The sequence below is a fragment of the Protopterus annectens genome, chromosome 4.part1 (assembly GCF_019279795.1).
Source record: "Protopterus annectens isolate FY-2018-M chromosome 4.part1, PAN1.0, whole genome shotgun sequence".
Classification (NCBI taxonomy): domain Eukaryota; kingdom Metazoa; phylum Chordata; order Ceratodontiformes; family Protopteridae; genus Protopterus; species Protopterus annectens.
In genome coordinates this window covers 775,272,314-775,298,357 of record NC_056734.1, presented here as the reverse complement: position 1 = coordinate 775,298,357, position 26,044 = coordinate 775,272,314, and the positions used below count along the sequence as shown (strand labels likewise).

The 26,044-nt window shown below is 40.7% G+C and overlaps 1 protein-coding gene across 1 annotated transcript in view; it reads left to right on the top strand.

Moving 5' to 3' along the window:
* Positions 1-26,044, top strand: part of ARHGEF26 (Rho guanine nucleotide exchange factor 26) — a 1,375,009-nt gene that overhangs the window by 167,941 nt on the left and 1,181,024 nt on the right. Inside the window, exon 3 of the mRNA XM_044070517.1 lies at positions 2,780-2,800. Within this exon, the coding sequence (XP_043926452.1) occupies positions 2,780-2,800 (21 nt within the window). The remainder of the gene's footprint in view (positions 1-2,779; positions 2,801-26,044) is intronic.

Sequence of the window (26,044 nt, the reverse complement as noted above, 5' to 3'; positions counted from 1 at the left end):
GCTCATATTTTTGCCATGAACCTAGTAAATGTTTTGGCTCATATTTTTGCCATGCATTACGTTAACTTTACAGATCACATCTGTTAAGATAGTCCTGACACATTTATCATACCTTGCTTCAATTGCCAAAGTATATGACCTTACAGGTTTTGTGCTCAAACATTACCTGGCACTTGCATGTCTATGTGCAGTTTTTTCAGTGGGTTTAGCTGAAGACTGGCTCCAGATTATGAACTATGGCTTAAACTCATTTTCTAAAACCAGTGTCAACCAGTATGATATCTGGAAAAATATACATGCCATGTGAGCCCCAGTACCAACATTTTTGGGATCAATCATGTCATTGTTTTTGTTCATCCCTCACCTCCAGCTTCATATACCAAAACTGATACCTTATACCTCCCTTCTATCCCTGTCCATTTTGGGCCCCTATGAATGCAGTTCAAGGTCTCTGCAAAGCTCCTGTGAGACAACAAGTCTGTGGTAGGTTTACTGATGTCTAGTTATACCTCTTCTACCAGATTCGTAATGCCAGCTAGGAGCTGATCCTGCTGTAGAAGGAAATGCGAGTACACTGACAGGGTATTTACACCTTGAACTCCTGCTGATGATTGTCTCAGGCTGTACTAAGTTTTCAGACTTTTTAGAAAAAAGAGAAGCACTGAACGAAGACTTGATTTCATCATACAGTTCTTTCACAGAAGAAATGGAGCCCCATGTTGCATTTGTTAGTGTTTGTCAAGTGAATAGTAGATTCTTTGTAGTAGATTTGTTGGTGATTTGGTGATGATGTAAGCAATTAAGAACATGATGTAGTATGTGTAGAATAAATGTCAGAGAACCTCTTTCAGGCTGGTGTATTTTATTTATTTAAATGTGTTTGCCAGGGTATAATGCTGATCAAACAATGACCAGTTACAGCCACAGTCCAGTTTACATAATAATGTACGAAAAACAATGTACAGTAAACAGATAACAGTGATTCACATTATTTATGATTAAGTATAGAAAGTCTGATGAACAAAATATATATGCAAGATATAGTAAACCAAATGTATGCACAGTTACATAAGTGGAAAAGAAAAGGTAGAATAGAGTTAAAGTAGGAGCAGACATGGTGGAGACATGACTAGTAGTAGTTGGATTAGAAAAGCGAATGAAGACAGTACAGTTGTGTACACTTACCATAAATGAGGATGTTTGAGTGTATTCACTAATGCAGTCATTACATTTGGGTAATCTGCTGGCAGGTTGCCCTCAGTCAGCCTGATTAACAAAGTCTTGGGTCCTGCGTCAGTTGCTGTCCCTTCCTCCATGATGTCAGGTCATCAGGGGTATAAAACATGCAGCCGATGCCATTACATCCAGTTTTTCTTGCCCCAGATGTCAGGTGCCCCCAAATGGGGAGCTATACATATATATATATATATATATATATATATATATATATATATATATAAAATTAAAAACACAAAAAAATACCTCCAAACAAAATCAAATGCACCAAAAAGGCTTTTAAGCATAGTAAAAGAAAGTAGAGGCATAGTAATAGAAAAACAGGGGGCTGGAGGGAGGGTAACCAGGACTGCAACAGTGAATACACTTGAACATCTGAATTTATGGTAAGTGTACACAACTGTACTTTGTTCATCGTGTTTCACTGTTGCAGTCATTACATTTGGGTAGATTCCCAAAGCTATGGTTGGAAGGATGGATTTATACAGCATTAGTACCAGCTATAAGGCCCAGCAAAACAGCAGTGGCAAAGCCAGCTCTGGATTTAGAGAAAATAGGTACGTGATAATGCTTGGTGAAAGTATGAACTGAACTTCAGGTAGCAGCTTCTAGAATATCCCTGGTAGGAACACCTCTGAGAAAGGCTGTTGAAGTAGATGCAGCCCTGATGGAATGAGATCTGATCCCCTGGGCGATAGGTTTTCCATGGTGCTTATAACAGAAATAAATACAATGGCTTATCCATTTGGAAATGGTTTGCTGTGAAATAGCCTTCCCTTCTGCCCCTGCAGCAAATGCAACCAGCAGTTGTTCAGATTTTCTTCAAGATTTAGTCCTGTCCAAGTAGAATCTAAGTTGTCTGTGTACATCCAATGAATGCAGAATCCGCTCCCCCATGTTCTGTGGATTGGGAAAGAAAGTTGGCAAATGAATGGACTGATTAAGAGCCACACTGGATACCACCTTGGGCATGAATGATGGATTGGTCCTGAGTGACACCCTGTCCGCATGAAAGATAATGAAAGGCTCCACTGCCATAAGGGCCTGTAGTTAAGATATCCTTCTAGCTGAAGTGATTGCTAAAAGGAAGGCTGTTTTCCAGGAAAGAAATTTTAAGTGTGAAGTAGCAGCTGGCTCAAATGGAGGTAGAGTGAGTTTCTCCAATACAAAGTTAAGGTCCCAGGCAGGGGTTGGAGCTCTACTGGGTGGTCTCATGTTTTTGCCCCCTCTGAGATACTGCTTTAGAAGAGGATGAGAGAATAGGAGGGTTCTGTGTTGTAATGAGCTGAAATGGTTGAGGCATGGATTTTTATGGAAGAAGAAGACAGGCTCTTGTGAAGCATCTCAGTTAAGTATTGCAAAATCTGAGGTAAATTGGGCAATGCTGTGCTCATCCCTTGAGATTGTCTCCAGGCACAGAATCTTTTCCATTTGTCAGCATAAGATTTTCTTGTACTATGTCTTCTCGCCTCCAAAATGACATCCATCACAGGTTTGCTGAGGAATGCTAAGGGGGAATGTAAGTGATTAGCCAAGATGCAAGATTCAATGTTTGGAGCTGAAGGTGCAGAATTTGGTTCTCTTGCTGAGACAGTAAGCAAGGTATCTGAGGCAGGTGCCACGAGACAGTAAGCAAGGTGTCTGAGGCAGGTGCCACGGTGAAATGTGTGACACACTGCACAAGAGTGGGTACCAGTGTTGGCGAGGCCAGTCGGGAGCAATCAAAATAATTTTTGGTTTGTCCTGTTTGACTTTTAGAAGAACTTTGGAGAGCAGAGGCAGAGGGGGAAAGGTATAGACTGATAGGTTTTTCCAGCTGAAGGACAGAGCATCCACTTTCCAGGCTTTTTTGTGACGAGTTCTTGTGCAAAATTTGTCCAATTGGTAGTTCTGGGGTGAGGCAAAAAGATCTATGTCTGGGCTCCCCCATTTGCATGTCAACATGTTGAAAATCTGTGGTTCCAGTTTCCATTCATGTGGGTCCATGAGATTTCTGCTTAGTTCGTCTGCCAGAACATTCAGCTTTCCTGGCAGAAATTGAGCTTGTAGTTGTACTTGGTAGCCCAAGGCCGTGTTCCACAATGCCATGGCTAGTCTGCAGAGGGGGGTAGGAATGTGTACCTCCCTGCTTGTTTAAGTACCACATAACCGTGGTGTTGTCCGTCTTTATCAGTAATTGTCCTGGAGGAAGGTAGTCCTTGAAGGCTGTCAGTGCATTCTGTACAGCTAGCATTTCTTTTTGATTGATATGAAGGTGCATTTGATTTGGGCTCCATTTGCCCTGAATGCACTTCCCTGCCAGATGAGCCCCCCATGCATAGTCTGATGTGTCTGTAGTTAGGGTTTGGGCGGCAGGGGGTGGTGTGAATGGCAGTCCCTTGTTTTGGTGGCTGGCCTCTGCCCACCATAGGAACTCTAGGTGCAGGCAAGGTATGATAGGAATCATTGTTTCCAGGCTGTGACAATGTTGACTCCATAAAGTTTTTCAGTAACACTGAAATTTCCTCATTTGCAGTCTTGCATATGGAATTAGAAGAATGCAGGAGGCCATGAACCCCAAGGCTTGCAGTATTTGCCTTGCAGATAGCAGGGTTTTTGTGGCCACATGTTTGAAGTAAGTCACCAAATGAATTTGCTTTTCTGGCATAAGGAAAGCCATCTTGCCAGTTGTATTCAAGCTTGCACCAGGAATGTAATTGTTTGAGAGGGTACCGGTTGAGATTTCTTTTCATTTATGGTGTACCCTAGACAGGTTAGAACTCTTTTTACAAACGCCAGATGTTTTTGAAGAATGGCCTGGTTTTCTGCCTGAATTAGACAATTGTCCAGGTATGGATAAATTTGAATATTCCTTTGCCTGCAAAATGCAATTACTGGAGCCAGGCACTTTGTGAATACCCTGGGCACAGTAGACAAGCCAAAGGGCAGTGCAGAGAACTGTTAATGCACGCAGCCTGCTTTGAAGCATAGGTATCTTCTGCAAGATTCCCTTATTGAGATATGCAGGTAAGCCTCTTTTAAATCTAGAGTTGTCAACCAGGCATCCTTGCCTAGCATAGGAAGTAACTGGTGAAGAGTCAGCATCTTGAATTTTGGAAAGTCCAAAAAGGTGTTTAGAGTAGACAGGTCCAGAATTGGACGCCATGATTTGTCTTTTCTGGGTACCAGGAAAAGTCTGGAATAGAAACCTTGTCCCCTTTCCTCTTCTGGTACTAGTTGAATAGCCCCCATGTTTAGGAGGGCAAGTACTTGTTTCTGAGCCTCTGCCCACTGATTTGGGGGCAGGTCTGGCCACCCGTTTGGTGTTGGCAGCATGTGGAAATGAAATCTGTATCCATGGGACTATATTTAAAACCCTTTTGTCCTGGGTTATAAATTGCCAGTTTCTTGAATGAAGAGACAGTTTTTCCCCCAAAAGGGGCGGCTAAGAGATAAGTGCTTGGTAATTTTAAAGAGAAGTCATTGAGACTGTTTACCATAGGGTGGTGCCTTGTTGTTTCCAAATTTGGAAGTGGAAGCACCCCATTGCTTAGTTCTGAAAGTCACTTGGGACTGAAACCTGGTGCTTTTGGAATGTCTGGGTTTGGCTGTAGTGGCTCTGGAAGGAGCTGGAAAGGGCCAGTTCTTAGTAGGCCAATGCCTACTAAATCTAGGAGGGTTGTACCTGTAGGAAATCTTTCACAGTTTGCATAGATTCAGCTTTATCTTCCATCTTTTTTAGAACTTCAGCCTTATTGCCAAACAGGCGGTCCTGTGTCCCTGCTAGACAGAGGCACAGTAAACTAATCTTAAAAGGGTACCTTCTGTGACCTACTTTACAGAGGCACAGTAGGCTAATCTAATAGGGAGGCGGAAGCCAAATACACTCTGGCTAGGCTTATAAATGCCCTAGGGCAGATAGCCTAGTATCTACCTATGAACCTATGAACCTATGTTGTAAAGGAGCATCCAAACGTTTTGCTTTAACATGATCAGGCAGAGATTGCTCCTTAAGCCAAGCATGCCTTCTAAGCACAGACCCAGTAACAGCAGCCCTGCAAGAAGCCTCTAAAGAATCAAAACCACATTGCAAAGTATGTTTGCCAACTTGTTCAGCTGAATGCATTAAATCCTGCAATTCTTTATTCTCCACACAGTCAGAAATCAACATAATTTTCTGTTTAAGCAGTCCCATGATATGCTGTTGATATTCTAGCATATGGAATTGACAGTTTAAAGCCCTGATTGCTAAGGTTTCAGAAGTATAAACCTTTTTACCCCATCTAGCCAGCGCCCTGGAATCTCTATCAGAAGGGGTAGGAGTTTTAGCAGTAGAAGCCTTAATGCCCTTGGGCCCCTGAGAAATGGTCTCAGGATCCACAACAGGATTTTTGAAAAGGAATTTGTGGGACTCAGGAACCCTGTAGTACCTGTCTGAATTGCTAGGGGCTGGAGGCAGGGAATCAGGGGCCATACTGGATTTCGAAAACACATCGTCAACAATGTCTAGTACAGGAGGTATAGCCAAAGGCCTATGCTGAGGAAGAAGAAGGAAATCCCTAAGCCTCTTTTTGGAGTCAGAGAAATCCTGACTTTCCCAGTGGAAATGCTCCCTTAAGGTATGTAAAGTTTCCCCAAATGAAAAGCAGAGGGAATGGAATCCTCTGCATCAGAGTCCTCATAGGTAGGAATGGACAGATCATTAGAAGAGTCAGAAGAAACAGAGTCCTGTTCAGAAGATTCAAGTTCAGTCCTAGGCCTCTTGGAGGGGAGGGGGTTGACTACCCCTGATTAGAGTAATTAAATCTTCAGCCATTTTGATCATTTGTTTTTTAGGCATAGGGGCCTGACCATGTGGCCTGGGCATCGTTTTTTTAGACATAGATCGAGATTTAGGCCTTAGCACTGAAATTGGAGTCTGTTTAATATGCAAGTCTGTAGGCCTGAATACACCCTCAGAAGCCAGTGCCTGCTCAGCGGCTCCGGACCCATCCAAGGTCGGGACATCCACGGGTTCCATATGTGAAGCATCTCGCGGCATACCGGACTCCGAATGGGTCTCAGTAGAGGCTTGCGAATCAGAAGTATCGGGTATCGGGCTGTGAAAGCACCTCACCGAGTACTGGTGACTGGCTTAGGAGAAGCGTCGTCAGCAGTTTTTGACCTCAGTGGCTTGTCTCTGTTTTTTTCTTTGCATTTTTTCAGTATTCCAGTAGTCGGATGGCTAACCAATGTCATTTCTGGATAATTAAACCAAGAACCGAAATATTTAGAAGCAAAAATGTACCATCAACATATAGTGCGCTGATTAAATAAAGCACAAAACTGACAGCAAGGTACATCGTGGTCAGGGCCTAGGCAAGGAATACAGTACAAATGAAAATCCTTATGAGGTATTTGCTTCCAACAAGTAATACAATTATTGACTTTTACTGACATCGGTAAGGAGCAAGAAAACGTTTCCCAAATGGGGTACTTAGCTTTTAGTTGAAGACTTCGGTTCTGAAACTCGAAAAAGAAAATTTCAGGAGTCGGCCGACTGACACTTGCGAACTGCTTCTGCTTCGGGCACTGTGCGGCAAGAAAGACTGATGTAATGGCATCAGCTGCATGTTTTATACCCCTGACATCATGGAAGAAGGGACAGCAACTGACGCAGGACGCAAGACTTTGTTAATCAGGCCGACTGAGGGCAACCTGCCAGCAGATTATTCAAATGTAATGACTTCAACAGTGAAACACGATGAACATCAGTAAGATGAAAGAGGAGACTGGATTATGTGTGGTGGGTTTAGGGCAGTAATGGTGTGATAAACTGAGTCACAGTTCAGAGTACGTGAATTAATCAAGTGGATCGGGTATATGCGAGATAAAGGTACAATGCAGTTGGAGATATCTGTTTAGGTGACATGCCCATTTGATGGACACCTGCAATTCAAACTGTTATCTACAAGTGTTACATGTTTATATTCAGTAAGTTGAATGTTTTAAGAAAATAGTTTATTAGTGTCGGTAACTAGTTATTTTACATTCTTGTACGTAAAGCTAGAGGATGAGAAGGTTGTGCTTTCAGTTGCTCAGTGTGGGTTGAAATTCACATATTGCTAATTTGCTGCTTCTGGATAACCACATATTGATAATATAGTTCTTCTGAACAGTGGGGCTACACTACCACAGACCTGACCTTTGAATATGACATTGCCTGAAGTATCGTCTGATTGCTATGATGTACACTCATGTGAATGTGAATGTTATGCAGTCTAGAGATATTGCCTGTATGGAAACAATATTTATTGAAAAATTATGATAAATGTGTACCTCTACTGTCACTCATTCATCTCTAATAGAAATAAATAATGAGAAGGCTTTGGGTTTCATTTAGATCCTTTAATATGTACGAACATATCAGGATGGATAGCATCATTAAATATGAACTAGTTTAAAAACAGTTTACATACATACATGTTCACATCTCAACAGCCAACTACAGAATGGCAGTCAGGCTCGCAAGTGCTCAGTATTTATACTCTAGTGCAAGCCCTTGGATAGCTTCTTAAAGGTATGTACACACTTATTGATCTGCATTCTCCCTCTTAAAAAGATTGCCCTTCATGCAAAAGAATATCAGAGATAGGCATGCATTACTATGTACATTAGAAACAAAGCACGATGTTCCTGTCCACCTTGCTTCATATCTGCTACAGGGTTTAGAGATTCAACCATATCTCACAACATAACAGTTGAGACTAGATTTGGCAAAAGAGACAGTCTGTGGTGCGCAACTCATGTCAGGAACTTCTGGATTTGTCATAGGAACAGGAATGTCCTCTGGAACTTCCTCTGTAATTAGAACACTGGACAGCTCACACCTAGATAGTCTCTCTTACAGGCTATCTGCTATGGTACAGGTTTGGACACTGGTCTCAAATTCTACCTAAAAGTTGCTCCTTCTGATTCTATAATGTACAATCTCAGCTCTGGACCACTATTCTTCATGACACCAATCCGATCATAACCTCTGGACATCTGCATCCTTACCACTTCTCCCTCGTGTAATGGATTGAGTAGTTTACTGGCCTTATCACAGTAGGACTTCTGGGATAGGTGTTTCTTCAACAGACTTTCACTGATCTGTTGTTCTTAACACATAGAGCCAACAATTTGACTACTGATTGGTAATGTGGTTCTGGTTTGTCTCAGCAGAAGTCTCTGAGCAGGTAAACCAAGGTGTTTATCCCAAGGAACATTCCTGAGATTTAAGAGATTCAAAGAAAACACATCAGTATTATCTCATTTAGACTTCTCAAGTAACTGCTTTGCAGTTTGCACTGCGAGTTCTGCCAAACCTTTTGACTACGGGTACTCTGGATGACTTGTGACATGAGTAAAGTCCCATTCTTCAGCAAATCTTTTGAACTTTTGGCTTGTAAACTGCATGCCATTGTCAGAAATAACTGTGTGCGGACTTCCATGTATGGCAGAATGACACTTCATCTTAGTAATGACTGTACTAGATGCTAGGTTAGGAAGTAAGTCAATCTCAATCCAATTGGAGTAAGAGTCTGCTACACCAAATAATCTTGACCATTCTACTCGAAGATATCAGTGGCTACTGACGACCAAGGTAGTTCTGTAATCTGGTTATGCTGAAGTGGTTCTTTCTGTTGATGAGGCTTAGTACTATTACATACTGAACAAGAAGAAAGTGCTCTCTCAATGTCTTGTGACATAGAAGGCCAAAATACTATCTCTCTCGTCCTTCTTTTGGTAAATTCAGTTCCTAGGTAACCACGATGTAGGATAGTAATGTACTCAGGTTGCAAGGACTTTGGAACAATTACTTTCGGACCTTTCATTATGATACCTTTGTCAGACAAAATCTCATCTCTGTATGGAAAATAAGGTTGCACTTCTTGAGGTAAACTAGATTGCTTTGATAGCCATCCTTGATTGATAAAGTGGTTGAGCCTCTGTAAAACTGGATCCATGTCTGCATGTTCTCTCAGCTCATCAAGACATGTGGAAGAAGAATGTCTCACTTCCATGACTTTAAAATCAATCGAGAACCTTGATTATCATGCTGTTCAGTGGTATTTCTGGGTGATCTGGATAAGGTATCAGCAAGATAAAGAAGTTTGCCTGTCTTGTAGACAAGATTGAAATGATACTTTTACAATCTCAGCATCATATGTTGCAGTCCGGCTGGAGCTGAATGCATTGACTTTCTCAGAATCATGACTAATGGTTGGTGGTTTGTTTCGATCTGGATAGGTCTACCATAAACATAATTATGGAACTCTAAACATGCAAACAGAATTGCCAAAAGCTCTTTCTCAATCTGAGCATACTGCTGTTCGGTTTGGATAAGAGTTGTCGATGCATAGGCAACAGGTTAATCCCCTTGTAAAATGAATGCACCAAGTCTAAACTTTGAAGCATCACAGGAAAGTGTAACTGGTTTGTGACCATCATAGTATCTGGGCATTGGTGAACTAGCAGATCTCGGTTTCAGGACATCAACTGCTCTTTGGTGTTGCTTTGACCAAGACCAGGATACATCTTTATGTGCCAGCTCTCTGAGTTGTGCTGATCGTTGGCTCAAGTCTGGAATGAACTTGCCTAGGTAGTTGACCATAGCAAGAAAACGTTGCAGGGTTTGAACATTGTCTGGCGCTGGCATGTTGAGAATGGTTGGTTGATTTGAAGGATCTGGTCATATGCCTGTGCTCGTGAATAAATGACCGACATAAGGAACTTCTTGTAGCCTGCATTTGCATTTCTGTGCATTGAGATTAAGATTCACTTGACGTGCCCTTTCCAGAACTTTTCTGAGGTTTCTGTCATGCTCTGCTTCATCAGGACCTCCTACCAGTATGTCGTCTACTATAGTAGCACAAGGATACCCAGAAAAAAATTGCTCTATTGCATGTTGAAAGACCTCACTTGCAGAATTTATCCCAAATGGCATTCTCAAAAATCTATACCTGCCAAACAGAGTACAGAAAGTAGTGAGGAATCAGGATTTTTTGTCAAGCTGAAGTTGCCAAAATGAACTTTTTGCATCTAAGACAAAAAAAATATAGCGGCATTTGGCATAAAGGCCATGACTTCTTCGACTGTGCGCATTGGATGAGGTCTTTTTAGCACTTTTTTTAGCACTTTGTTCAAATCCCGTGGATCAGTACATATTCTGATGTCATCTGAGCTGCTGCCATGGAAGATACCCATTCTGTTGGAGTTTCCACTGGACAAATTACACCTTGTTGCACCATTTTTATCTAACTCTGCCTTGACTCTGTCCTGCATGGCTATTGGAACTTTATGCGCTGGCCTGATAACTGGACTGACCTCCTGGTTCTAACTTCATGGAGTACACAATTGGAAGATTGCCTAGTTTGTCTTGGAACAAATCTGCATAGCTTTTAAAAATGTGATGGGGAAAATTAGAGTAGTGGTCTTTTAAACTAACCTGTTGGACTTCCTTATTAAATGAAGTAGTCCTATTGTCAGAGCGTCTTTGATCCCTAGTAATGACTGAACATGCCTCTTGACCACATAAAATAATAAGCTGTAACTTCTACTCTGCTGGAAGTAACATGAAAGCACTAATCAGCCTTCAGTTTGAATTTCTTCACCTCCATAAGTAACAAGTTTTGCACACCTTGCCAAATCAAGCCTTTCACCTTTACACACACTCGCAAATGAATTTAGAACCTGTGTCAAGTTTGAGATCTGTGGGTTTGCCATTTATCTAAGCAGTGCAGAATGCTTCATCTTTGGCCCTTAAATCAACTGCATTAACCATTTCATGAAGCACTGACACACCATCAACATAAAGAGTAGAGTTGCCACAGTCTAACTGATCAGCTAGTTTCTTTAAATGTTCCCTTTTAGGAAAGGAATGTAGGCCTTTTCATTTACATCTTTTGAAGTGATTCTATTTATTACATTTGTGCCATTGTTGACCAAAAGCTAAACATTTCTTCCTTTTAGATTCATGACTACCGCCACAGTTACTGTGTTGGGGCCCATGCATTGAGTGTGATGACTCACTCTTGTGCTTCTCTGAGACTGTGTGAAGTCTGCAATGTGTAGAAAGTTCTGGGGTTTACCAGTAGATGCTACAGGCGTTACAGCTGCCATGTGGTTGGGCCTGTTTCTTTTAACCACATGCTGCATACTATCAACATGAGCTTTATCACTTTGGCTTCTAGAACGGTTCTCATTTGTAAGCATGTTTGGGTGTTTTTCTGTGAGATTGAATAAGGCCATTGAGATTTGTCAGATATACAAAGGTAAATCACTGTCATGAAGCAACATTTTTCTCACAGCATCATCTTTTATGCCACACTCAAGCCTGTATTTTATCAACTCATTCCTTAAGTCACCAGATCTGCACATTTTAGCTTTGTTTCTCAGGTCAGTTATATATACTGCAAAAGTTTCACCAGGCTTTTGATCACTTGTAAAAAAAAGTGCCTCTCCATTGTAACATTTGTCTGGGGGTTACACATTTCTCTAAATTTACGTTTTAAGCACTCGCGGTCTTCCCCTGACTCAGCCTGTAGAACAATATAATGATTTTCCCCCTCTCCAGCATAAATAGCAGTTGCATACACAAATGAGCATTCCCTTTCTATAGGTTCTGGCCCAGCTAAATTAAGTAGAATAAATGCCTTTGTACTGTCATCTTTATCAGGAAATGCAGCCTGTATGAAAATGTCATACTCTTGCTCAAACACTCTCCAGTTCTCAGCAATAAAAATTATGGCCCTTGTAATTATGTATGAACAAACTGTTCTGTGAGCTTGTAACAACATCCAAGTGCACAATAAACTCTTTGAAATACTCTGCTTTGCGAAATATGCCTTGTAATGACAGTACTTTGTGCAGTGTTACAGTAAACTTATTTCGTAAACATGCAATCACTTTATACACTTCTGAAAACTCTGATATCTTTGCTTAATATGAAAATACATATACTTTGCGAAAAATGCAGTCGTCTCCCTTTATTTTATTAGTTTTATGCAATTCGGACTTTACTTCAAACATTTTACGTAGTAATCCGAATATTTTTATCAACATCATACATATTTGCTTATGCGAATGTTATTTAGAATGTTCTGTATGCCCGATTTCATATTATGTGAAAAGAAATTGTGCTGAATAAGTTTTAATACGTGAAGTTCGTTTCAGTTATGAAGTATGCACAGATTGGGATAGTCCACTGCTGTATATTCCACCAGCATCTGTTTTTTCGCCAAACCATTTTAAACTTCATACCCCTTTAGTATGCTGGTTCTGACTTTAGGCCCTTTTAGATGTGCTGCTTCTGGTGCCACATACTTTAGACATGCAGCTTCTGACAACCTGTCGCTTGTTCATCCCTAATACAAATAATGAGAAGGCTTGGGGTTTCGTTTAGATGCTTTAATATGTACAAACACATGAACTAGTTAACAAACAGAGCTTACATACATACATACATGTTCATAATTCAACAGCTAACTACAAAATGGCAGTCAGGCTCACATGTGCTCAGTATTTATACTCTAGTGCAAGACCTTGGATAGCTTCTTAAAGGTATATACACATTCATTGATCTACACCTACCTACCAACCAGCCAACCAACCCTGCCTTTGCATTAGATGAATAAACTGAATATGATCTTGAAATTTGTTAAAGAAAAATTTGGACAAAAAAGGCAGTTAAAAACCTGTAAAATCATTCAAGAAGAGAGGATAGCTCTTGGATGAAATTTGCAGACAGAAAATTTAAACAGAAAAGAAACCTACAGTCCTTTTCTCCCCTACTGCCTCCCAACCATCAGCCACTCTTGCTCCCCTTTACTGGGGATGAGAATTGACAAGACGGGTGCTTTACTACTTATGATTAAACCTCCATGCACATGCCTGGTTATGCACATCGGGGTTTAACATGCAATGGGTGTCAATGAGGATTTATCACTTCCACAAGAAATGTAATCCCTTAAGACTTTCCTGCACGCCTAGGAGACAGCATGCCATGGGGTTTCTGCTCTCCTTTATGGACTCCTCCATGAGTTCGTCATCCTCAAGCTTGGGGATGCCGCGTTACTTCTCCCTTCCTCCTGTCAGATGTTCTTCGTGTTTCACTGTTGCAGTCATTACATTTGGGTAATATGCTGGCAGGTTGCCATCAGTCAGCCTGAATAACAAAGTCTTGGGTCCTGCGTTGGTTGCTGTCTCCTCTTCCATGACGTCAGGGGTATAAAACATGCAGCCGACACCATTTTAATCCGTCTTTCTTGCAGCGCGGTGCCCGAAGCAGAAGCAGTTCGCAAGTGCCGGTCGACCGACTCCTGAAATTTTCATTTTCGAGTTTCAGAACCGAAGTCTTCAAACTAAAGCTAAGTACCCCATTGGGGAAACTTTTTCTTGCTCCTTACCGATGTCAGTAAAAGTTAATAATTGCATTACTTGTGGGAAGCAAATACATCATAAGGATTTTCATTTGTACTGTATTCCTTGCCTAGGCCACAATGTGCCTTGCTGTCGGTTTTGTGCTAAATTTAACCAACGCACTATTAAGCGTCAGTATATTTTTGCTTCTAAATATTTTGGTTCAAGATTTAACTACCCTGAAATGTCGTCGGTTAGCAATCCGACTACCGGAATTCACAAAAAACGCAAGGAAAAAGAGACCGTCGAGGTCCAAAACCGATGACGAAGCTTCTCCTAAGCCAGTCGCCGGTTCGCCGGTACTCAGGTGCTTTCGCAGCCCCTGATACCTGCTACTTTTGAGTCACAGGCCTCTACCAAGACCCATTTGGAGTCCATCCGGTATGCTGCGAGATTCGCAAAGTATTGAACCCGCGGATGTCTCTCCCTTGGATGGGTCCGGATTCGCTGTGCAGGCACTAGCTTCTGAGGGTGTTTTCAGGCCTCAACATTTTTATATTAAACCGAAGCCATCAACAAAAATAAGGTCAAAAACAACTTCTATGTCTAAAATACTGATGCATGAGCCACGTGCTCAGGCCCCTAGGCCTAAAAAATAAATGATCAAAATTGCTGAGGATTTAATTACCTTGATCAGGGGTTCCCAACCCCCCCACCCCCCCCCCCCCTGCTAAGAGGCCTAGGCAAGTCACTGATTATGAATCTTCAGATCAAGTTTCCATTTCTTCTGATTCCTCTTCTGATCAGGAATTTTCTATTCCACCTTATGAGGATTTTGATGCAGAGGAATCCATCCCATCTGCATCTCCTCCTGAGGAATACTCTTTTGGAGAGACCTTGCTTACCTTAAGGGAACATTTTCATTGGGATAGTCAGGACTTTTCTGAATCAAAAACAGAGGCTTAGGGATTTCCTTCTTCTACCTTAGCATAGACCTTTGGCAATACCTTCTGTATTAGACATCGTGGATGGTGTGTTCTCGGAATCAAGCATGGCTCCTGATTCCTTGCCTCTGGCTCCTAGTAAGTCAGACAGATATTACAGGGTTCCTGACTCCCACAAATTTGTTTTCAAAAATCCTGCTGCTGATCCTGAGACTATTTCTCAGGGTCCCAAGAGTGTTAAGGCTTCTACAGCCAAAAATCCTACCCCTTCTGATAGAGATTCCAGGGCGCTGGATAGATGGGGTAAGAAGGTGTATATGTCTGCAACCTTGGCAATCAGGGCTTTAAACTGCAAGTTTCATATGCTTAAATATCAACAGCATGTTATGGGCTTACTGAAGTAGAAAATGATGTTGATTTCTGATTGTGTGGAAAATAGAGTTACAGGATGTATTGTATGCAGCAGAACAGGTTGGAAAGCATACTTTGCAATGTGGTTTTGATTCCTTGGAGGCCTCTTGTAGGGCCACCCTTACTGAATCTGTGATAAGAAGGCATGCCTGGCTCAAGGAGCAAAATCTGCCTGATCATGTTAAAGCTAAATTGTTGGATGCCCCTTTACAGCATGATACTCTGTTTGGTAATAAGGCAGAAGAGGTTTTAAAGAAAATGGAAGACAAAGCTAAATCTATGCAAACTGTACAATATTTTTGCAAGTGCAGCCACCCAGGTTCAGTAGGCACTGGCCTACTAAAAATTGGTCCTTTCCTGTGTCCAACAGAGCCACTCAGGGCAAACCCAGGCACTCAAAAGGCTCCAGATATCAATCACAGGGATCTTACAGGTCAAAGCAATGGGGTGCCTCCACCTCCAAATCTGGAGGTAACAAAGCACAACCCTACAGTAAGCAGTCTCAATGACTTTCCTCTACCATCTCCAAGCACTTATCTTTTGGCAGCCCCCTTGGGGGGAAAACTAGCACTTCATGCTCAAAATTGGCAGTTAATTACCCAGGACAAGTGGGTATTAAACATAGTATCCCAGGGGTACAGATTTCATTTCCATACTTTGCCAATTCCAAACAGATGGCCAGATCTGCCACAAAACCAGTGGGCAGAGGCAGAGGCCCAGAAACAAGTCATGGATATGGGGGCTATTCAACCAGTACCAGAAAAGGAAAAAGGACAAGGATTTTATTCAAGACTTTTCCTGGTACCCAGAAAAGACAATTCATGGCGTCCAATACTGGACTTATCGATTCTGAACACATTCCTGGACATTCCAGAATTCAAAATGCTGACTTTACAACAGCTACTGCCTATGCTAGGAAAGAATGCTTTGTTAGTAACTATAGACTTAAAAGAGGCATACCTGCGTATCCCATTAAGGGAATCTTGCAGAAGATACCTCCGCTTCAAAGCAGGCTTTTTGCATTACCAATTCCTTGCACTGCCCTTTAGCTTATCTACTGTGCCCAGGGTCTTTACAAAGTGCCTGGCACCAGTAACTGCATTCTGAAGACAAAGAAACATTCAAATTTATCTTTATCTGGACGATTGTCTCATACAGGCAGAGGACAAGGACACTCTTCTTTAACAGCTGGCATTTGTAAAAAGGCTCCTAGCATGCCTAGGGTACACCATAAACGAAAAGAAATCACAACGGGTACCCTCTCAAATAATTACATTCCTGGGTGCAAGCTTGAATACAACTGCCCAGATGGCTTACCTCACGCCAGACAAACAACTGCAATTGACAACATGCTTCAGACAAATTGCAAAAAAAACCCAGTTATCTGCAAGACAAATTCTGCAGGCTTTGGGGTTCATGGCATCCTGCATTCTACTAATTCCATATGCAAGACTGCATATGAGGAAACTTCAATGGTACCTAAAAAGTTTATGGAGTCAACTAGGAGCGTTATACAGAAATAAGCAACTTCTCACCAAAGCAGCAAAGATTTCAATTGCAAATTCCCACCTTATCTCCACCCTACTTTATGCCTCTTCAATATATACCAACCTAAGGCAATGCGATCTAAACAAGCTAGAGATCTGCTACAACAAAATTGCCAAATTCGCCACAGGGGCATCCTACCGTAGTCACCACTGTCTCTCACTTGCAGAACTGGGCTGGCTTGAACTCCCTCATCTCCTTCAATGGTATCAACTCTCACTCACCCACAAACTAGTAAACCATCCACTAAATTTCCCATCCATCCAGAATCTACTCCAACCCTATCGCACCACCAGACCACTAAGATCCAGCAACAAAAATTACTTGCAGATCACTAAAGCCAATAACTCTGCTGGTGAAGCACTATTCTCTTGCACCATAGCCAAATTATGGAACTCCCTCCCACCCACAATTACCTCCGTACCATCATGCACCCACTTCAAACTTTTACTAAAAGTGCACCTAAAACATGCTGGCTATGCCCTTGCAACTCCCACTCCATCCAACCACTACCTTTCTTTCCACTCCACTAACTACCTTGATTATAGCAAGCTCAGATGCTCATAAGCCTAGTACTTATTATACAGCAGGAACTTCTTATTGTAACATTTATTAATGTCTGTTATGTACTTCACAGATAAAGATTCTAGTTGTCTACTGATGTACTATGTTCTTCATCTGTAAATATGTTGTAAGTAATTGCTATGTAAATTGTTAATCGCTATGTAATCCAATGTAACTACTGTCTGTCTCCCCGGGCCTCCGCTGAAAATGGACCTACGTCCAGTCAGACACTCCCGGTCAACAAATATAAATAAATAAATAAGTTGTCACAGCCTGGAAACAATGATCCCTCTCATTCCCTGCCTACAACAGGAGTTTCTTTGGTGGGCGGAGACATGTCACCAAAACAAGGGACTGTCCTTCACTCTACCCCCTGCCACCCAAGCCCTAACTACAGACGCATCAGACTATGCTTGGGGGGCCCACCTGTCAGGGAGATGCATTCAGGGCAAATGGAGCCCAAACCAAATGCATCTGCGTATCAACCAGTAAGAAATGCTAGCTGTTCAGAATGCTCTGACAGCCTTCAAGGACTTACTTCACCCAGGACAACTACTGATAAAGATGGACAACACCACGGTTATGTGGTACATAAACAAGCAAGGGGTACACATTCCTACCCCCTTTGCAGACTAGCCATGGCATTGTGGCACAGAGCCCTGACTTACCAAGTACATCTTCAAGCTCATTTCCTGCCAGGAAAGCAAAATACTCTGGCAGACGACCTAAGCAGAAATCTTATGGACCTGCATGAATGGAAACTGGATCCACAAATCTTCAACATTTTAACACAGAAATGGGGAAGCCCAGACATAGATCTATTTGTCTATCCCCAAAATTATCAGTTGGACAAATTCTGCACGAGAACTCCTCACAAAAAAGCATGGAAAGTGGATGCTCTATCCTTCAGCTGGAAAAACCTATCAGTCTATGCCTTTCCCCCTCTGCCTCTACTCTCCAAGGTCTTACTAAAAGTCAGACAGGAAAAACCAAAAATGATTTTAATTGCTCTGGACTGGCCTCGCCAACACTGGTATCCACTTCTAAGGAATATGTCACACCTTCCTCCGTGCTGCTTGCCTCAGACACATCACCTACTGTCTCAGCAGAACTATCAAATTCTGCACACTCAGCTCCAAACTCTGAATCTTGCAGCATGGCTAATCAACTAATTATTCAAACCACACCTCTCAGTAAACCTGTGATGGATGTCATTTTGGAAGCCAGAAGGCCTAGTACTAGAAAGTCTTATGCTGATAAATGGAAGAGATTCTGTGCTTGGAACCAAGCACAGGGAATAGACACAGCAAAGCCCAATATTCCTCAGCTTTTACAATACTTAACTGAGATGCTTGACAAGGGCCTATCTTTTTCTTCATTAAAAATCCATGCCTCTGCCATCTCAGCTAATTGCAACACAGAGCCTCCTCTCTTTTCTTATCCACTGCTAAAAGAGTAGTATCTCAGAGGGGCCAAAAATATAAGGCCTCCCAGGAGAGCGCCAACTCCCGCATGGGACCTCAATTTTGTGCTGGAAAAACTCACCCTACCTCCTTTTGAACCAGCAGCTACTGCGGATATAAAATTTCTTTCTTTGAAGACAGCTTTCCTTTTGGCAGTCACTTCAGCTAGAAGGGTTTCAGAACTACAGGCTCTCATGACAGTGGAGCCTTTCATTATATTTTACCCAGACAGGGTGGCCCTCAGGACCAATCCTTCCTTTATGCCTAAGGTGGTAGCCAATGTGTCTTTTAACCAAACCATTCACCTGCCAACTTTTTTCCCAAATCCGCAGAACAAGGGGGAGCAGATTCTGCATTCATTGGATGTACACAGACAACTAAGATTCTACTTGAACAGGACAAAATCTCTAAGAAGATCTGAGCAACTACTGGTAGCATCTGCTGCAGGATCATAGGGGAAGGCTATATCAAAGCAGACTATTTCTAAATGGATAAGCCACTGCATTCGTTTCTGCTATTTGCACCATGGTAAACCTGTGCCAAAGGGGATCAGGTCCCATTCCACCAGGGCTGCCTCTACTTCAGCAGCTTTTCTCAGAGGGGTCCCTACCAGAGACATTCTAGAAGCTGCTACTTGGAGCTCTGTTCATACCTTCACAAAGCATTTCCATTTACCTCTCTTCTCTAAATTCAGGGCAGGCTTTGCCACTGCAGTCTTGCAGGGCCTTATAGCTGCTCCTAATGCTGCTTAGCTCCATCCTCCCATCCATAGCTTTGGGATTCTACCCAAATGTAATGACTGCAACAGTGAAACACGAAGAACATAGTACAGTTGTGTACACTTACCATAAATGTAGATGTTCGAGTGTATTCACTGTTGCAGTCCGGATTACCCACCCGCCATCCCCCATTCTATACCTCTTCTTTCCTTCACTATGCTCAAAAGCCTTTGTGGTGTATTTGCTTTTAGTTGAAGGTAAATTTTATGTTTCTAAGATGCATTTATATATATTTACTGTTTATTTATATATTTTTGCTCCCCATTTGGTGGGCACCTGACATCTGGGGCAAGAAAAACTGATTAAAATGGCTTCGGCTGCATGTTTTATACCCCTGATGACCTGACGTCATGGAAGAGGAGACAGCAACTGACGCAGGACCCAGGACTTTGTTATTCAGGCCGACTGAGGGCAACCTGCCAGCAGATTACCCAAATGTAATGACTGCAACAGTGAATACACTCTAACATCTACATTTATGGTAAGAGTACACAACTGTACTTTCCAGCAAGTGCCCAAGCTTCTAAATGAACATGGGATACCTGGGACATCAGGGCTTTAAACCTCTATTCCAATAGATCTGGCTGAGAAGGCAAGATGAATTATTTAGCCAAAGGAATGTTGATAAACTTTATCCTCATCTATAATGACTGATGTCATTCCATGTCACTGTTGCAGTATTCTTTACAGACGGGATCTCCTGTCAGGGATAGCCCAAAGTCCAGCATTATACCAAAGCCTTTATATCTCATAGGCACCGTACATCAGGCATAAGGCACAGGGTATAAAGGTGACATACAGATGCAAATACTCACTTCTTTGCCACCAGTCTGAACACAGTTATCAAACCAGTCTGAACACAGTTATCAAACATCGGTCTGACACAATTCTGCTGTGCTGGTTGCCAAGCAATCTTCAGATAAGTGCCCTGTTGGAGTTTCTTTTCCTTTTTTCAGTTTTGTAATGTACTTGTGTTCATGTCATCCAAGAAGGGAAAATGTCATGATGGGAGGCAGATTCTCTATAAAGACCATCATGTCCAGTGTCTTTTTTGCTTAGGCACTTCCCATGACCAAATACAGTACTTCATCTGACAAATGTTTGTCCCAAAGACCCTACATAGTTGCTTATCTTCCTTATCCATATAACTTGAAAACCAGCAACTTAAACTGTTGGCTCAGGGTGCTGGAATCCTCCCATCCTGAGGGTTATCCATCTGCAAAGTAGAAGGCTAGAAAGACTTAAGTCTGATCTGGTTGCTGTCCAGTCTCCCTGGATGCCTCTCTAGAAGCTAGTGAAAGCTGTGAAGACCATCTAGTGCTTGCCTTGGATTCCTCTTCCTCACCCCTGTTGGAGGCTGGCATAGATCTGACTTCTTGCACATCCTCTGAGTCTTTATCAACATCTGTGCTGGATATTGAGGAGGAACCTTGGGTGATTATTTCTGAGTGATTGGGGGGGATGTGTCAGATTTTAGTTAGGGAAAGTATTCCTACTACAGTTATCAAATCCTGATAAGGGTCTGAACCACTGAAAGTCCTTGGGGCAGACATCTCGCTCAAGAAAAAGTTGAAAAACTAAACATATTGCCCATGTTGCTAAAGATCCCCAATGCGAATGGCAGGATTATCCTCTGTCTGTTAAGTGCTTTGATGGCATTGAAGCCTCCTCAATGGGTGTCAGTCCCTGCTCCTCTTTGGTTGTTAAGAAGCCTAGGGAACTGGATTACTCAAGTGAGGACTTGGATTCTTGGGAGGACTCCCTTTCTTATTCCTCTCAAATTCCTTCTCTTCTAGACTATGGTTCAGAGGAAGAAGATTCTTTGTACACAGACTCCCCCTTGGAATACTTATCTTTTGGGGATACTATTGCTCATGAGATGGAGTATGTTAAATGGGATTGTTCCCAGGTCTCTGACATTCAGAAGAGGTATTATGAGCTTTTGCAAATGGAGTCTCCTATGTCATCTGCTATTTTTGGCAACCTTTCTGGAAACTTTTTCTGCTGCCTCTGTATCTCCTGTTTTTCAGCCTCTAGCGCCTAAGAAACCCAATAAGTTCTACAAGGTGCCTGAGGATTGCAAATTTTTGTATAAGTGCCCTTCTGCTGGTCCTTTTGTAGGTTTCAGTTGCCACAGATAACCCTTCTATGCTTTTACCATCTACTAAGCTCCTTTCTTCAGGTAAGAACATTCGGGCTATGAAATGGTTTGGCAAAAAGTTTATGCTGCTGCCATCTTGTCTTTTTTGGCTATTAATTACCAAACCCACATGAACAAACTAAAACACAGGATAACACACCATAAAAGCAAACTAGTAATCAAGAAAGAGGTGTGTATGTGATGCCAGCACCACTAAGACAATAAAGTTATGCATAGAAACTTGTTAATAAAAAGGTTAATCACTTTCGTTTCATTAAATATCAAAACTTCACCAGAACCATATAATAAAGAAAACATTTCCTCTTTAAATATACCCAACAAGTAGCCACATTCTTATTTACATTTAAAGTTATACACGATCAAAAACATGTACTAAATTTACCCATTTAAATCTTACAAATGAGTTACACTTATTTCTACCCACCATTCAGAACTGTATAATCGCAACCTTATAAAATCCTTATGATGTGTTTAAATAAATACCATTAAAAAAAAAAAAAAGCTTTAAATGAATAGTATATAACACCGAGATAAAAGTGTGACTTTATAGTTTGGCTGACCTAAGTGTTAATACAGGTATAGCTGGCAAATTATCATTCAGCCTTGGGGCTGTAGTGGCATTCAAACTAAGCTGCCATTAAAGTTCTCTCTATTTGAGTAGTGTTTCCCAGACACATCCCCTGGGGAGTATATTAACTTTGTCTGTAATACCAAATTTAAACTTTTCAAAACCTGTCCATGTTTCACTATGTTTAAACAAAGCACTGTTAGCATTTTTAATGAATGTCAATTCCTTTTTCCTATATAAAAACACATGCAGGGTGTGCATTGTGCTATGTTTGCTATAGCCTTACTAAGACAATGTCCATCTTGCAAATGAAGTAAAGAACCTTGCTCACCCCCTCATATATATATATATATATATATATATATATATATATATATATGTATGGGCAGTACTTACAAAAGCCACACTTTATAGTCTTTTGTTTTGTCTTCCCTATTTAAAAGGTGTCCTAGGTTTTCAAATATGCTTTTTAAATTTATAGAATTTTTGTAAACAATACATGGATGTTTGCCAACTATCGGGGGATGGTGGGGTTAATTTTTAAAATACTAAAGTTCTTTTCTGTTATAATCTTAATTGTTCCTAAACCAGAGTTGTGTTGAATTACACATACCCTTTCAGAAGTACATCCTGTTTGTTAGTTTAAATTAAACATAGCTGATTTGACAAAAATCATCACTTCCAAGAAGAGGTTTATACTGTATACCCCATTTGTCAATCGCCTCCTGGGTTGTTTCCTCAATTAATTTTTTGGGGTATCCCCTCTCCCAAAATATGTCCTGGAGTTAAAATATTTCTTGAATGAAAACTTCTGTATTAGAAATCCTCAGTGCTAGTCAAATACACTGACCTTTTTATCGGATCTTTTTTACACTTGAAAGGGTGGAAACATTACTAAAGGTTGGTTTTCTGTAAATATTGGAATGAAACCTTTATCTGGCCTAGTAGTATAGGTGTCCAAGTAATTAATCTCCTTTTTATCAAACTGATAATTAAAATCCAAAAAGTCTGCATAGTGGTTACCTTTATTGTTAGTCTTTCAGTACTTCTTCGGGTCCATTCCATAAAATCAAAATCTCATCCAGGAAATGTACATGTAATTTATAGAATTTATAATGATTTAATTTAAAAATGTGAGTCAGTTCCCAATTGGCTAAAACCAATTGGCAAACTGTAGAGCAAGTTGTGCCCATTGCCACACCTCCATGTTGTTTAAATATTTCCACCTCATAATAAACAAAATTGTCTAAAATGAGTTCCATAAAATCCATTATAAGATGGAGGTCTCTTCTTTGGAGGAAAGGATATCTTAAAAGACTCTCTCAAAAAACATTGCAGTCCTTCTATCTTGAAAATACTGATTAAAGGGTCATTGACATCTGTAGTTAATAAAATCAAATTTTCTTCATAAAGATCATTTCTTAATCATGTTAAAAAAGCCAGTGAATTCTTTAAACAATATATAAATAATAAATACATGGGTTTAAGCATATGATCCACAAAGACAGCAAAGGAATATGTTTTTGAGCCTTGTGCAGTTACTATAGGTCTAAGTTGAGGGTAGGTTAAAATGTCTTTGTGTATTTTAGGGATGCCAAATGTAGTGTTTTTTTTTTAGGTAAGGTGTTAGTGAGAAAATGAAACAAATCAGATGTCACTGAACCCTAAAACATATGAACTTCAAGCTGAAGGTCTGTTTTCCTGTAAGCTATATTCACCTCATACCTAGAACGAATAATATAAGTGGCATCTTTGTGTAAATTTTCAGACATCTTACTGCAGTAATCTGTTAGGACTACCCCCAAACACCTTTATTGGTTTTTCATAACCCTGATAGGTTAATCATTACTTAAAGTGTGCAACAAAGACCTTTCTTTGTGGGTAAGAGTACAGCCATAGTCTCCCCTTGTTTTTGTCAGCAACCTGTAAATGTCACATTCACATGTTTTTGCACAAGCCAAAACCAGAGGGTGTAAGGTAGGATTAAAAGTACTTTTCTTTTTATACCTTTGTTTTTGGATTACATGTTGTCAACCTTCTAAATTAAATAAAATCTCTGAATTCAGTTTTCTTGTGTACAGTTAAGCTCAGTAAGAGCATCCATGTTAAACTTTTTGGTAGGAACAAATTTAAAACTTTTCTGGAAAAAAATAAAATGGGCTAAAGCTGTATCCTAAATATATTGAAAACTTTTCGGGTCAATATAATCCCACCACATTCTTTAGTCATCAGTGTTTCTTTGTTCTTGGCACTCCTTTGCTGCTGGGCTTTTGATGTCCCCAATTCCCTTGATGGTTGTACTTGTGATGCATTTGGGGTTCCCCCCCCCCACACGTTCTCTGCCAGTGTTTGAGACTGTCTCAGTGGAAAGAATTCTAAAGGGATGTCTAAACTAAGTCAAAATCATTCCTTTCTATGCTCACCTTGTAATCTTCTCCCCTATTAGTTTTGTGTGTGGTTCTTCCCCCCCCCCATTGTTATTTGTATGGTGGTTACTAATACTGTAACAGTGGTGAAGGTTGTATTTGCTCTTGTTAGCTTTAAATAAATATGCTGCATTTTCCCTGTATTGTGACAGATCCCTGTTAATCTTCTTAAAGGAGAACCACTCCCACAGACTCAAAAAACATGTTTATTTCATTATGATTTGGTGTTTCCTACATTTTAACACCACTCTGGGACTATTTACAGTTTTTTAAATATTTTTATACATAATTTCTGAGTCGGACCTCATGAGGTCTAGCATCTTGAAGTGATCTTGATACCTCTAGGTATCCCACAATACAGTGCTTGTCTTTAAAAAAATTACATCACGCAGGCCTCTTTCTTTCTAAAGCTCCTGTCAGTGCATTGATTTTACATGCTTACAGTGCTGTCTTTCAGTCAGTTTTAAGTAACATTTCATGCTGTTCAGTGACTCCTTAAAACACAAACAGTGCAAATGCCACAGAACAGACTTTCAAAGAGTTTTTACGGCTGCTGCTTTTTAGAATTGGTATACTGCAGTCTTTTATGAAGCCTGAATTGTACTACTTTGAGTCATCTCCCATCCGCCTTCACAACTAACTTCTGTAGCTCCTTGTTCTAGCCTTTACTTTCTGTATGGGTAGGGGAAGGGCCAGGGAGCTGTGACATCACAGCATGGGTAGGGTTTTAGGACAGTTATTGTAATGTCAGTTTGGGGAGGAAATTGGCCAGAAAACTAATTGAATTTATTGGCCTTGATGATATCAATGAATTGGAGACTGCAGCAAGCTTTTCCAGGGTAGGATAAAAGTTTTTTTTGACAGTGAAACCACCACAGTACAGTAAGGTACTGTTCTAGTGGAGAGAAACAGTCAATTTAAAATATTTTAAATGCTGTTTTGTTGTTGATTAATAGCAGGGACAGGCAGTGCATAGGGAGATAAAGGAGAGAGAAGTTGAGAATTTAATAAGAGAATCCTGTTGTTGTCCTTTAACTTTCCTATCCCTAATAAGCACACACTGTTTATCCCCTTTTTTAAAAAAAAAAACATCATAATATACATCTTTATAACTGTCAAGTAAAAAGGTCTTCAGTAATTTATTTAAAATGTCAATTTCATTTTTGAGCATTGAAATCAAGTCACTATTCCATAGAAATAATTAATTTCATAAGTTGTAAGCCTTGTTTATTAAAAAAAAAAATCAATCAGCCAAATTGCTGTCCCTTTGGGACTGTGTTCTGCTTAATACAGTCTAATAAATAAATGTTCTGTAATTGCAAACTTTTTATTTTTGTAAGCTTCTTTTCAGATATGTAATTCATATCTGCCAGCCCAGGGTATTCTAAACCTGAAGCCACAGGTGCAGAACCCACATTCAAGTTCTGCGAAATTGAAAGTGCACTAGACAACCAGGTCCAAAGATTACAACTATTTTTCCTATTAAACTTGGAGAAAGGGTCAATTACAGTACGTGTTGCTGCTGCTTTAGATCACGTTTCTTCCTCCATTTACAAATTGCATTTGAAATCCCTCCATTGATGTACG